At 39.7% G+C, this 14,344-nt stretch overlaps 1 protein-coding gene across 2 annotated transcripts; it reads left to right on the top strand.

Annotated features, from left to right (window-relative positions):
- Nucleotides 1–3,657: 3,657 nt before the first annotated feature.
- Nucleotides 3,658–13,655, top strand: UMPS (uridine monophosphate synthetase). Of its 2 annotated transcripts, XM_034659757.1 has the most exons (3): nt 3,771–4,075; nt 10,409–10,446; nt 12,621–13,633. In XM_034659757.1, the coding sequence occupies exons 1-3, from the start codon at nt 3,851–3,853 to the stop codon at nt 12,781–12,783; spliced, it is 426 nt and encodes a 141-aa protein (XP_034515648.1). In that variant the 5' UTR covers nt 3,771–3,850; the 3' UTR covers nt 12,784–13,633. The 2 variants fall into 2 exon arrangements, 1 of the variants encoding a protein (XP_034515648.1); XR_004625055.1 differs by lacking the exon at nt 10,409–10,446 and having other exon boundaries at nt 3,658–4,075; nt 12,621–13,655.
- Nucleotides 13,656–14,344: the final 689 nt, after the last annotated feature.

Genomic DNA, 14,344 nt, shown 5'->3' on the forward strand with positions numbered 1-14,344 from the left:
TCATTCCTTGTTTGCTTGCCTATGTGAAAGAGCATGGAAATTTAGATTTGTGAGAACATGAGGGAGCAAAGACATTATAAACTAGATGGTGGTTATATCTGCATATTGACTAAAACTTTGTCCCACAAATTTGATAGAGGAGGAAATGTTACAGACGTAGGGGGTCTCTGTAGTAAGGCAAAAGTGCAAACTCCCCACTCCATTGTTCAGTTTTGAGGAATGTGGGCTTTATTCCTTTTTCCCCTGTGTAGCAGCTTGTGGAGTCTGGGTCAGGCTAACATAGTATGTGGGCTTCCAATGGATTTATTTGCATTATGGCTTTTCTATTTACTATTTAAAATCTAGGGTTTGTTTGGAAATTAATAATTAAATCTAGGGTGCATTTAGAAAAGACAAGGTTTATATCTACTCCACTGAGAAAAGGGAAGCTACTGTGTTAATATTTATTTTCTAAAAACAATAAGGCTCTCAGTCATTTCATTAATTCTAGAGGGTTAAAAAGAGCTGAAATTTGTCCATAGCTCTAGACATTTTTAATAGGAAATGTTATTCGTGTGAGAAATCTATGTAGAAATAGAACACAGAAATATCATAGGCCATATTTTCAAAGAAAGGCATTTCTGCATTTTCCATATGTGTAGAAGTTAGAGGAGAGGAAAAAGCAATTACTCTAAGACAAATTTTCATCTTTAAGGGACATTTATGGAAAGCTTGAAATTAATACTCATGAAAGCCTGAAATATTCATAGGCTATTGTGTTTTCCTGTCAGCCTGTTTGCTGGGAGATTCTAAAATGTGGTCAGATTTAGTTTTATCCAAATGATCAAGATCAACTGTTTCTTCAGATAGCTGTTATTTCAGAGGGTGAGGATAGTTGAAAAAAAAGGAATTGTGGTGGGGAAAAAGTGCAAATAAATTTCCTGGCGTCCCAACTTAAGCAAGCCAGTTTGCTAGCCCAGGGTGAGCTAGCATTAAGAGTTCCATCAATGCCTGCCTTCTATCAAGAAATGAATCCACATCCTGGAGTATTATGGGGACTGTTACCATGATCTCAGAGACTGTGGTTATGAATTTGAAGTTAACAAAACATACATCTTCTCTTACTAACTTAAGCCATATCTGTCATCTCTGTGTCTGATTTCTTTGACCTTGGTGCTTTTACTTCTGTTCTGCCGAACTCCAGCCTGCTCTATGGGGAAGGTGAGTAACACCAGTAGTTAGGATAAATGTGAAGACTGTGAAAAACTGAATATGCCCGTCAGAATGAGATCCTAGTCAGAGAATGGTAGTGATCAAAGTGCAAACTGTTGGAAAATATGGGTATATGTACATCTGTACATGTAGATAGTGTATAATATGTTTGTATATGTTATTGCTCATATGCAGAAATCTATCCAGTTGAAGACAGCCCCGGTTGGGCAGTTTTTCTACTGGAAAACCATTTAGGGCCATTCAAAACCATTAGGGCTGGTGGGTGGAGTTCGAGTCTACTCCTCTGGGAATTGTTTGCTGTCCTGTGAAGTCCACAAAGCCAAATGAACAAAGCCTGAAACATAATGGGGCCATCGTTGAAGCTGTTTACCTAGGGTCAGGACTATCTTTATGTTTGAATTATTAATAGTTGGTTTGCAAACTGCATTGGCACCTCTTGGTTTTGAGTGACCCCCTCCCCACCAAGTCATTTGAGAGTTTGGAGTGGGCTTCTCTGGCCATTCAAATTAAGGGCCTTATCCAGAAGTGGATAGGTTTCCCCATAGGGACCATTACACATATACATATAAGTACATACTTCCATCAGGCTTGTAACAATTGATTTAAAATCACTCCACAGTATTGATAAATAGCTCTATATTTTCAAGGTGCAGAAGAATTCCACAGCCTTAATTATTTCAGTGTCTTGCTGGTCTGCCTTAAGTGTATCTTCTGGGTTTTTGGTTGTCTTATTATTTTTAAATTTTTCTGCAGTTCATTTTGTATGCACACAATGTCATTTTGTAAAGGTAGGTTGTAAATATTTTATTTGTAAGTCAAAATCACTCATGCGTAATGTTGTAAAGTGATGACCTGTCTTGTTATTATTACAGCAAATGTTATAAGTTATGGATGAAACTTCAAAATGTACATCTCACAAGTTATGCATTCCTATAAATATACTATACTAAAGATATTATTTCTGGTGGTCTTTTTCTTTTCTAATTAAAACCATTGTTCAAGGAAAGAGTAAATTTTTTTTCTCTTCCCCAAATATACAAAGGCCTTTGACAAGTTGAAAATGTCACGTTATCATTACAACACTTTTTGCCCAGCATTTTGGAAAGAAAGCAACAATTTCGTAGCCTGGAGAAGTATCCTAAGGCATTTATCGCCCCCCCGCGAAAAAAAAGTCAAGTCTCAGGTGTGTGTCGTTAACTTTATTCTGGTGTTCCAGGTGTTGACTTTGTTAGAAAATTGTCAGGCCATTTGAGCTGGATCTCACAAATTTATGCATCATGGTGTGGACTCTCTGAGTCTGGATTAGCCTATACAGACGTGATCGGTCTGCAGGTGCCATCCAAATGTAAATGAGACTGATTCAGAGTACAATGTCGATTAGCGAGAGCATTAGAGATTGAAGTGTTTTGATTAGCTTACTTTGCCAATAAGAACAAAAATGTTTTAACATTTGGCTTCTATTTCATCAAAATTTCACTGCATTTATTTGAAATGAGAAACAAGTCTCAAAAGCATGGGTTCTTCACACTGGCTGGTCAGCACAAGCTTGTCAAAGAAAATACAGACATTAAAAATATAGAAATATAGAGGGGCGCCTGGGTGGCGCAGCGGTTAAGCGTCGGCCTTCGGCTTAGGGTGTGATCCCGGCGTTGTGGGATCGAGCCCCACATCAGGCTCCTCTGCTATGAGCCTGCTTCTTCCTCTCCCACTCCCCCTGCTTGTGTTCCCTCTCTCGCTGACTGTCTCTCTCTCTGTCAAATAAATAAATAAAATCTTAAAAATATATATATATAGAAATATAGAAATCAGAATCTATTTAATGAGCAAGCATCATGAGCCATATATAGTTTTAAGGGTTATTTCTCTTAAAGTATTGCCTTCTTCACATAATGGGAATTTCCCCCACTTTAAGGGATTTATTTGTAAAGACCAAATACGCTTGGATTTTCAGATTGGCTGGCAAAATTATCCTCCTGGATAACCTTGATACGGAGCAATTCATCCTCCTCTACTCTCCTCTCTCCCTTCCTCATCCGCTGTACACTTCTTACTACCTGCCAAGCAGCTGAGCTACTTTAACGGGAATAAACACACGTCCTCCTCCAAGACACACAGTTCTGACAGAAGAGGTGATGAACAGTTACCTGCTAAGCCCTTTATGGTCCCTGTGCCAGATGCCATGAAGCTAATTANTTGCTCTGACATTGTCACGTGCCAGATGCCATGAAGCTAATTAAGAACTGAGTAAAGATCCCCGTCTTCCAGACCTTACCGTCTACTTGGTGAAACCGGGGTCGGGGGAGGGAGGAGTATGAGAGAGGAGGAGTCGTGGCTAATAGCGGCAAATAACTACACGCTTGGCCAGGCAGGAGATAATTAAGGGGACATTGAGCTATAAAACGGGCAGGGTTTACACAATCTCTCTAGAGAGGCTCGGCTTTATGACTCGGAGGTCAGTCAGGTATTCGGAGCTTTAAACTCCAGCGGCCCGATCCACAAGCAGCAGGCTGAAACACCAAGCGCCGCCTCCGGAGCGCTTCCAACACCACACACAACCAGCTCCTTAAAGCCCGGGAGCGGTGCCCCGCGAGCCCCGCGGCCGCCGGAAGAGACGGCGGAAGAGGCGGGGCTTCCTCGGATGACGACAGTGGGGCGCCGCAGGCCTGGCGCGCCTTGGAGTTTAGAACAGGACCGGGACCTCGTGGAGATGGCAGCCGCAGAAGCAGCTTTGGGGTCATTGGTAACGGGTCTGTACGACGTGCAGGCTTTCAAGTTTGGGAACTTCGTACTGAAGAGCGGGCTCTCTTCCCCTGTTTACATCGATCTGCGTGGCATCGTGTCTCGACCGCGTCTTCTAAGTCAGGTGCCAGCCCGGGAAAGGGAAGAAGGGGGCTGGGTGGCCGGAATGGGGACCAGGAGATAGAGAGGGTGAAGGAGTTGGGCTCTGGGTGAGAGCAAAAGAGCCAAGCAGGCAGCCGACCCTACTGTAGTCCTAGGGAGTCGGTTGGAGAAGCCCCGAGGCCAGGAACTGTTAGGCTGTTGCGGACCGTTGATGCAAAATGAACAGACCTTTCTTAAATTAAAAAAAAAAAAAAGGAAAGGAGTTTTAATCGGGCCCGAGCACAGCTGCTCAGTGTACATAATCTTGCAAAGAAGAGAGCGCTCTAGGGAAGGAACATTTGGTGCAGGTTATATACGGGTTGGTTTTGTTTTTTACATAGAGTTAGAAATCACCATGATGAAAGGCATTTCAGAAAGTTACACATTTTGTCTTGTGTTTTTAGTATGTAGAAGTCTGTATGACTTTAATCTTTTCTTTTTTTTAAAGATTTTATTTATTTATTTGACAGAGATAGAGACAGCCAGCGAGAGAGGGAACACAAGCAGGGGGAGTGGGAGAGGAAGAAGCAGGCTCCCAGCGGAGGAGCCTGACGTGGGGTTCGATCCCATAACGCCGGGATCACGCCCTGAGCCGAAGGCAGACGCTTAACCGCTGTGCCACCTCAGGCGTCCCTGTATGACTTTAATCTTACAGGAACCAGGGAGGTCTTTAAATTTTTCTTAATGTTTGGAATATAACTTTNCAGGCGCCCCTGTTATGACTTTAATCTTACAGGAACCAGGGAGGTCTTTAAATTTTTCTTAATGTTTGGAATATAACTTTTTTCATTCATTCATTCATTCTTTTTTTTTTAATTTTTTTTAATGAAGCAGATGTATAGTGTGTGCTTTGGGCAGAAATAGAGCCCAGGCTTTGAGGGTTTGCTTCCCTGGGAAATAGGAGCAGGGCCCACAAACATGTAAAGTTGAGTTGATTTTATCAGGACCTAGAGAGCAGCTTGCTCCTTGACTCGCAGGCTTTGACGCGTGCTTTCAAGTCAGGAAGCCTAGTTTGGAGCGCTGTTGATGGCACAGAAATAGTCCAATGAGTTCTGTGTATTTAACTCTGAGAAAATAAGATGTGGGAGACAAAGGAAAAGATGGGTGGGGGAAGAATTTAATAGCTTCTTAAATGTTTGGGAGGGCTCTTGCTTAGAAAGGGGGATTTGATTTTGCACTTTGTGGCCAGGAGCAAGAATGAAAGCCAGAGGATAAACATTTCATGGAGGCACTTTTTTGGTCAAACTAGGGGAAAAACCTAGTACAAATTAAAGGTTTGTTAGCACAGTGTGTCTCAGTCTTTGAGTAAATAAGAATCACCTGCGCATTTTGTTAAACTGCGTGATCTGATTTAGTGGATCTAAGGCAGGGCCTGACTTTATATCTTTCTAACAAGCTGCCAGCCAGAGCTACTGACTGTAATGAATAGAAGGATCTGAATGTGCTGTCCGATAGACTTGCTGCTAGCCACATGTGAATGTGAGCATTATAAATTTTAAAATTGAAATAATTCAGGCACCTGGGTGGCTCAGCTGGTTAAACGTCTGCCTTTGGCCTTTGCAGTCCTGGGATTGAGCCCTATCAATCTCCCTGTTCAGCTTGGAGTCTGCTTCTCCCTCTGCTTACCCCCACCCCATTGCTCATGCTTTCTCTTTCAAAGAAATAAAATCTTTAAAAAAAATAAAATTGAAATAATCACATGTGGCTAGTGGGACATTGGACAGTGCAGATAGAGAACATTTCCATCCTCAAAGGAAGATTTATCAAGAAGACGTATGAATTTCTCCCACCACCTAAGGGTTTATTCTCACCCTTTGGGAACCCTACTTTGTAAGGTTATTATAAAAAGGACTGAAGCACTGGTTGAAGTGGGTTGGACTCTTCTCACCATCCAGAGTCAAGTTTTGGTGCCTCTCTTCAGTGGTGAGAAGCTGAATGACTAGGGACCTTCGAATGAAAAATAGGCTGATTTTTTTTTTTTTTGGACAAGTCAGTTGATTGTTAGATGACTAAAAATTGCTTTTTGATGCTACATCTTGGTGTGTGTGTGATTTTTGGTAGTTAACTCAAGAATTGAAAACATTGAGAGACCTAGCTGTAATGGAACCCCTTTTGTATCTACTTATTTACGCAAAGAGGATTTCTCAGTATTTGCACCCCCCAAAAAACCAAAAGAATTTACGCTAATCTCTAACTTCCTAGTTGTAAGGAATACTCAGTTTAAGTAGATACATAAACAAATGGGGGGTACCATTCATCTCACTAAGGAAAGTATTTCCAAAATAATCCATTCTTACACTTCTATCAAACTTCATAAATTATGTTTTAATTAATTTCATGCTTGTAACTGTTGTAATGATAACACATAACAATTTTTAAAACTTAGAGATTTATGGTCATGGGAATTAATAGAAATAGAAAATTTACAGTTTTAAATTTGAATTTACATATATTTTGTTGTGGAGAAGTATGATAGAGTGATCACTAACAGTTTTCTAAGTATAAACATAATTGCATTAGAATAAAATTCTGTGCAGACTGTGGGATGAAATATGAGTTCCAAAAATGTAAAATTTTTCCAACTTTCATAGTCCAGTATTTTCATATTTTTTAAAATGGAGATGGTCGGGGCATCTGGGTGGCTCAGTTGGTTGGGTGTCTGCCTTGGGCTCAGGTCATGATGTCAGGATCCTGGGATTGAGTTCCCTGCTCGGAAGGGAGCCTGCTTCCTCTCCCTCCAGTGGTCCTCGTGCTTGTGCTGTCTTTCTCTCGAGCTTTCTCTCTCTCAAATAAATAAATAAAATCTTAGAAATAAATAAAACGGAGATGGTCAGTATCAAATCACTGTAGCATTTGGACCCATCGTATTCACTCAAAACAGTGATAACAGTTCTAGGATAATAATGATTTTTTTGTACTCTAGAAATTACATCTTTTGCAACTTAAAAATACAGAATTGTCAAGTCTTTAGAAGTACAGGTGCAAAAAATTTTGAAGATCTGATCTAGTTCACTAAGCCATTTTTTTTTTAAAGATTTTTAAAAAGTTACTTGAGAGAGAGTACACAAGTAGGAGTGGAGAGGGTGCAGAGGCAGAGGGAGAAGCAGATTCCCCGATGAGCAGGGAGTCCGCTGCAGGGCTTGATCCCAGGACCCTGTGATCATGACTGGAGCTGAAGGCAGATGCTCAACCGACTGAGCCACCCAGACACCCCTTCACTAAGCAATTCTTAAGTTTGCATTTTTTTTTTTAAATAAGGCGGTGTTGAATGAGGTTATGCATTCTAGCATTGAAATATCATGATTTATATGGGAAAGGATATTATAAAATAGTACTTCACACAGTAGGCTCTGTATTTATGAAACTTTTTAACAATTTGGTATGCTTCCATTGATTTTTTTTATCAATATTATTGACTGTAAACCCTATGTCGTACATTACATCTCCATGATTTCTTTGTATTTCACCCCTCACCCCCCAGCCCCTCCCTGCTTGTAACCAGTAATTTGTTTCCTGTGTCAGTGAGTCTGTTTCTGTTTTGTTTGTTCATTTTTTTTAGATTCCACATGTAGGTGAAATCATATAGCATTTTTCTTTCTCAGGCATTTCACTTAGCATAATAAATACCCTCTAGGTCCTTCCCTATTGTTGCAAATGGCAAGATTTCATTCTTTTTATGGCTAATATTCCACTGTGTATATGTACCACATCTTTATGCATCTGTCTGTGGATAACTTAGGTTGTTTCCATATCTTGTCTATTGTAAATAATGTTGGGGTGCACTTTCTTTTCAAATTGGTGTTTTCATTTTCTTCAGGTAAATACCCAGAAGTGGAGTTAGTGGATTGCATAGCATTTCTATTTTTAATTTTTTGAGGAACTTCCATACTGTTTTCCAAAGTGACTGCCCCAATTTACATTCCTGCCAACATTGCATAGGGGCTCCCTTTTTAAACTCCCCATCTATTTCTTTCTTCCTTTCTTTCATAAACATTGTATTTATTTACTTACTTACTTTACTTACTTATTTGACAGGAAGAGCAGAGAACACAAGCAGGGGAGCTGCAGGCAGAGGAACAGGGAGAAGCAGACTCCCCACTGAGCAGGGAGCCTGATGCTGGGCTCAGTCCCAGGATCCTGAGATCATGACAGCAGATGCTTAACCCACTGAGCTACTCAGGCACCCTTCCGACATGTTTCTTATCTCTTTGATCATAGCCATTCTGACAGGTGTGAGGTGATATCTCATTGTGCTTTTGATTTGCATTTCCCTGATGATGAGTGACATTGAGCATCTTTTCACGTGCCTGCTGGCCGACTGTGTGATCCGTATGTCTTCCTTTGGAAAATGTGTATTTGGGTCCTTTGCCCATTTTTTACTTGGATCGTTTGTTTTGTCAATGTGTTGTACAAGTTCTCTATATATTTTTGATTTAACCCTTTATTGGTTATATCATTTGCAGATATCTTCTCCCACCAGCAGATTGCCTTTTTGTTCTGTTGATGGTTTTATTCCCTGTGCAAAATCTTTTTATTTTGATGTATTCTGATTGTTTATTTTTTCTTCTGTTGCTCTTGCCTGAAGAGAGAGGTCAAAGAAACACTGCTAAAACCCCTAAGGGTTCACTGCCAGTATTTTCTTTTACGAGTTTTATGGTTTCAGTTGTTAGGTTGAGGTCTTTAATCCATTTTGAGTTTTTGGTGTGAGAAAGCGGCCTAGTTTAGTTCTTTTGCCTGTAGCTGTCCAATTTTCCCAACACCATATATTGAAGAGACTGTGTTTCCCCATTGTATATTCTTGCGTCCTTTGTTGTAGATTAATTGAGCATATATGAGTCAGTTTATTTCCAGGCTCTCAGTTCTATTGATCTGTGTGTCTGTTTTTTTGCCAGTACTATACTGTGTTGGTTACTTTAGCTCTGTAGGATGGTTTGAAGTCTGGGATTGTGATTACTTCTAGCTTTGTTCTTTCTCAAGATTTCTGTGGCTATTTGGGGTCTTTTGTGGTTCCATACAAATTTTAGGATTATTTGTTCTAGTGCTGTGAAAAATGCTATTGGGATTTTGATAAGGATTGTATTGAATCTGTAGTTCCCTTTGAGGAGTATGAATATTTTAGCAAGAATTGATATTGGTACTCCATGAGCATAATATGTCTCTTCATTTAATTGGGTCGTCTTCAGTGTCTTTCATCAGTCTTATAGTTTCCAGTACACAGATTTTTTACCTTGGTTAAATTTATTCCTAGCTATTTAATTCCCTTTGATGCTATTTTAAGTGGAATTGTTTTTGATTTCTCTTTCTGCTACTTTATCTGTATATAGAAACACGACAGGGGCACCTGGGTGGCTCAGTCAGTTAAGCATCTGCCTTTGGTGGCTCAGGTCATGATCCCAGAACCTGCATTGGGCCCCCTGCTCAGCAGGGGAGTCAGCTTCTCCCTCTCCCTCTGCCCCTGCTCATGCTCGCTCGCTCGCTCTCTCTCACTCTCAAATAAATGAAATCGTAAAAAACAAACAAACAAACAAAAAAAACCCACAGAAACCTGTGTATTGATTTTGTATCCTTCAACTTGACTGAATTCACTTATTAGTTCTAATAGTTTTTTGGTGGAGTCCTTAGGGTTTTTTTCCTTTTTAAAAAATGTTTAATCGAAGTATAGTTGACATACTAGTTTCACCTGTACAACACAGTGATTTGACAATTATATGCATTTTGAAAGGCTCACCACAATAAGTTGTAGTTACCATTTGTCACCATACAAAGTTATTATATTATTGACTATATTCCCTATGCTGTACTTTTCTTCCCAGTGACATTTATTTTAAACCCTCAATCCCCTTCAGCTGTTTCTCCTATCCCCCACCCTACTTGGCTCTGGGAACCAGCAGTGCTCTATATTTATGAGCCTGTTTTCTTTTTTCCTTTCCTTTTCTTCCTTTTTCTTTTTTTTTTTGGTGGTTTGTTTTTAAGTTGAAGCGTAGTTGGCACACAGTGTTATTAGTTTCAGGTGTATGACATAGGGATTGGACAACCCTTCTTCCTGCTGTGCTCACCACAGGTGTAGCTACCATCTGTCACTGTTCCCTGCTCTGTACCTTTAATTCCCAAGACTTATTCATTCCATAACTGGAAACGTGTACCTCCCACCCCCCTTCATCTATTTTGCCCATCTCGCCTCCTCCCGTCTGGCAGCCACCAGGTCGTTCTCTGTATTTGTGGGTCTATTTCTGCTTTGTTTGTTCTTTTGGGTTTTTTTTAGATTCCACATATAAGTGAAATCATATAGTGTTTGTCTTTCTCTTCTTTCACTTAGCATAATACCCTCAGGGTCCGTCCATGTTGTCACAAAAGGTAAGAGCTCGTGTTTTTTGGCTGAGTAATACTCCCGTGTGTGTGTGTGTGTGTGTGTGTGTGTGTGTGTGTGTGTGTGTGTACACTGCATCTTCTTCAGCCAGTCCTCTATTGATGGACGCCCAGCCTGCTTCCGTATCTGGGCTCTTGTAAATAATGCTGTTGTAAACATAGGGGTGCACATATCTTTTCAAATTAGTGTTTTTGGTTTTTTGGATAAACACCCAGAAATGAAATTGCCAGATCATATGGTAGTTCTATTTTTAATTTTTTGAGGAATGTCCATACTGTTTTTCATAATTGTTGCACCAATTAACATTCTTATCACCAGGGCACTAGGGTTTCCTTTCCCCCACGTTCTTGCTGGCACTTGTTATCCTTGTGTTTTTGGTTTTTTTAAAATTTTATTATTTATTTGGGAGAGAGAGTGAGAGAGCACAAGTTGGGGGAGAGGCAGAGGGAGAAGCAGACTCCCCACTGAGCAGAGAGCCCTCCACGGGGACCCTGGGGATCATGATCTGAGCCGAAGGCAGACACTTAACTGACTGAGCCACCCAGATGCCCTATTCTTGTCTTTTTGATGGTAGCCATTCTAACAAGGGTGAAGTGATACCTCATTGTGGTTTTGATTTGCATTTTCCTGATTAGTGATGCTGAGCACCTTTTCATATAGGTGTTGGCAATTTGTCGTCTCTGGAAAAATGTCTGTTTGGGTCCTCTGCTTATGTTTTAATTGGGTTGATTGTTTTTTGTTATTGAGGTATATGAGTTCTTTATATATTAGCCCCATATCAGGTATATGAACTGCAGATACTCTGTTTTTTCATTTTGTCAGTGGTTTCTTTTACTGTGGAGAAGCTATTTAGTTGGATGTAGTCCCACTTATTTTTGTTTTGTTTCCTTTGGTTTTGGTGTCAAATCCAAAAAATCATTGTCAAGACCTATGTCAGGGAGCTTACCACCTGTGTTTTCTTCTAGGAGTTTTATGGTTTCAGTCTTACACTCAAGTCTAAGCTGTTTTGTGTTGATTTTTGTGTATGGTGCAAGATAGTGGTCCAGTTTCATTCTTTTGCATGAGACTGTCCAGTCTTCCCAGCACTGTTTATTGAAGAGATTGTCCTTTTCCCATTGTATGTTCTTGGCTCCTTTGCCATAAATTAATTGACCACATAAGAATAGGTTTATTTCTGGGCTCTGTTCTGTGCCATTGATCTGTGTGTCTGTTCTTATGGCAATACCACACTCTTCTGATTACTCTGGCTTTGTAGTATAGTCTGAAATCAGGGAGGATAATGCTTTCAGCCTTATCTTTCTTAAGATTGCTTTGGCTGTTTGGGGTCTTTTGGGGTTCCATACAAATTTTAGGATTGTTCTATTTCTGTAAAAAATGCCACTGGAATTTTAATAGGGATTGCATTGTGTCTGCTTTGCGTAGTATGGACTTTTACAATTCATAAGCTTTTCTGTCTTCACTTTCTTTCACCAGCGTCTTAAAGTTTTCAGTGTACAGGTCTTTCACTTTGGTTAAATTTATTCCTAGGTATTTGTTCTTTTTGATGCAAATTAAGTAGTATTGTTCTCTTAATTTCTCTTATGAAACTTTTTTTTAAGATTTTATTTATTAGAGAGAGAGAGACACAGCATGAGCAGTGGGGGGAAGAGGAAGGAGGAGAAGCAGACTCCCCGCTGAGCAGGAAGCCTGGTGCCGGCCTCCATCCCAGGACCCTGAGATCATGACCTGAGCCCAAGGCAGATGCTTAGCTGACTGAGCTACCCAGGCGCCCCGAAACTTTTCAATAAAGACTTCTTTCAGGCAGAAAATGTAGCTAGCAGGTATATAGAAAGGTTTAGATGGTCAAATCATAATTGATTATTAAGGGAAATTGGGATACTGGGAGCCATTCTTAGTCTTTGGGGTCAACATCAGGGCCTTCCCCAACACATCCTGTGTTGCCCTCAGAGCACACCCTGAGTCATCTAGACAAGTGGAGTCATTTTTATGTTTTTATATTTGTAAACTAGGATTTATAGAGAGGGTCATTTAACAAAAAGGCATACATATTTTTCTGATCAAGTTTGAGGCTACCTCCTGTTCAGTTATTACTGTCTTTAATGTTAACATGATTTATACACACCATATAAGATAATAAGTTTATGTGTTCATTTTCTTACAGGTTGCAGATATTTTATTCCAAACTGCCCAAAATGCAGGAATCAATTTTGACAGTGTGTGTGGAGTACCTTATACAGCTTTACCATTGGCTGCAGTTATCTGTTCAACCAACCAAATTCCAATGCTTATTAGAAGGAAAGAAACAAAGGATTATGGTAAAATAAAAGTATTATAAGCTTTAAGTTGATACGTAACCTGATAATGTTAGAATTTTTCTTCTAGGCACTGATGTTTGCCGAAGTCACCTTGGATATTTTTCATAGGTCCTTTAGAATTGGTTAACTGTTACTGTAAATTGCCTTCCTTTCCTTTAGATTCTAGGGGTAAAATGTTTTGTGATGACTAAACAATGTAAAACAGTGCTTTTTTGTACTATATCTGTGAAACCAAACATTTTTAACCAGTCTTCCTCTCAGCAGCAGAATGTTCTCAGAGCACATACATTCCTGGTATGTTTATAATTTAAACTGCATAAAGTGAAATGCCACATAAAATTCTCTGAAGATATATTTTCATGGGTCCTTGGTAGTAAGTTAGTTATAAGGTGTGTGTTTTATACATGTGAGCTTGCTTTAAAAACCCATCAGTCTAGCCTGGCTTAGAGGAGCATGGGACTCTTGACCTTGGGGTGGTGAGTTTGAGCCCCATATTAGGTCTAGAGATTACAAAAAAAAAATGAACTTTAAAAAAAAAAAACAAAATAAGAACGGATCAATCTAAAAATATTGGGACTGACTTCATATTTGATGACATTAAGGAATTAATGAGTTTTTTTGTTTTATGTTGGTGTGATAGTATTTCTCAATTTTTTTAATAGAGTCCTTTTACAAGATGTGTTCTAAAAATTTTTATGATGAAAATCATGACATCTGGGGTTTGCTTCTAAAAATTATGGAGGGAGGGAAGAGGTAGGGATGGAGCTGAAACAAGATTGACCATGAGTTAAGTGACAAGGTATTTAGGGGGTTTGTTATACTTCTTTGTCTAGTTTTTTTTTTTTTTTTAAGATTTATTTATTTATTTATTAGAGACAGCCAACAAGAGAGGGAACACAAGCAGGGGGAGTGGGGGAGGAAGAAGCAGGCTCCTAGTGGAGGAGCCTGATGTGGGGCTCGATCCCAGAACGCCGGGATCATGCCTTGAGCCGAAGGCAGATGCTTAACGACTGCGCCACCCAGGCGCCCCTGTCTAGTTTTGTTTGAAATTCTCCATTTAAAACAAAATATTTTTGCTGCTCGATGGCACAGTGTTTGTGTGAATCCCTGCCCATAAGGAAACTATTGTTTCTATTTATTGTGTTTTTAAAAATATTTTAGAATAAGATCAGTAATTGTTAAATGTGTATAAGTATCATAGTCTTGTGTTCAGTTCAGTTTGCCATTTCAGGGGGAGGAAAGGAAGGGGGAAAGGCAAGGATGGTACTGTGGTAAAGCTCAAACAGTGGGCAAATTGCTCACCAATTCTCAGGTTTCAGTGTAGGACAGATTTGATAATGGAAACTAGAAAACGAGTCTCTAGAAAATGAGTCTATAAAGTCTGTAGCCTTAGTTACTTGTTTTGTAGATTATCTGCAAGTAGTCTATGGTGGGGGTTGGAGTTGGGAAGTACATTTACTCACATTGCATTATATAATTCATAAAGTTGTAGTGATTGATTTAAATGGTTGCTGAATATTTTTTCTCCTGAATTTATTTCCTCAAAAGGCTAGTTTGGCTGATCTTGAGT

The sequence above is a fragment of the Ailuropoda melanoleuca genome, chromosome 1 (assembly GCF_002007445.2).
Source record: "Ailuropoda melanoleuca isolate Jingjing chromosome 1, ASM200744v2, whole genome shotgun sequence".
NCBI classification, from domain to species: domain Eukaryota; kingdom Metazoa; phylum Chordata; class Mammalia; order Carnivora; family Ursidae; genus Ailuropoda; species Ailuropoda melanoleuca.

Bases quoted from the DNA above. Each gene is read 5' to 3' on its own strand.
- UMPS (XM_034659757.1), top strand. From the start codon at position 3,851: ATGACGACAGTGGGGCGCCGCAGGCCTGGCGCGCCTTGGAGTTTAGAA. The intron at 4,076-10,408 runs GTGCCAGCCCGG...TCTTTCACTTAG, and splicing joins GACCGCGTCTTCTAAGTCAG to CATAATACCCTCAGGGTCCG. The intron at 10,447-12,620 runs GTAAGAGCTCGT...ATTTTCTTACAG, and splicing joins CGTCCATGTTGTCACAAAAG to GTTGCAGATATTTTATTCCA.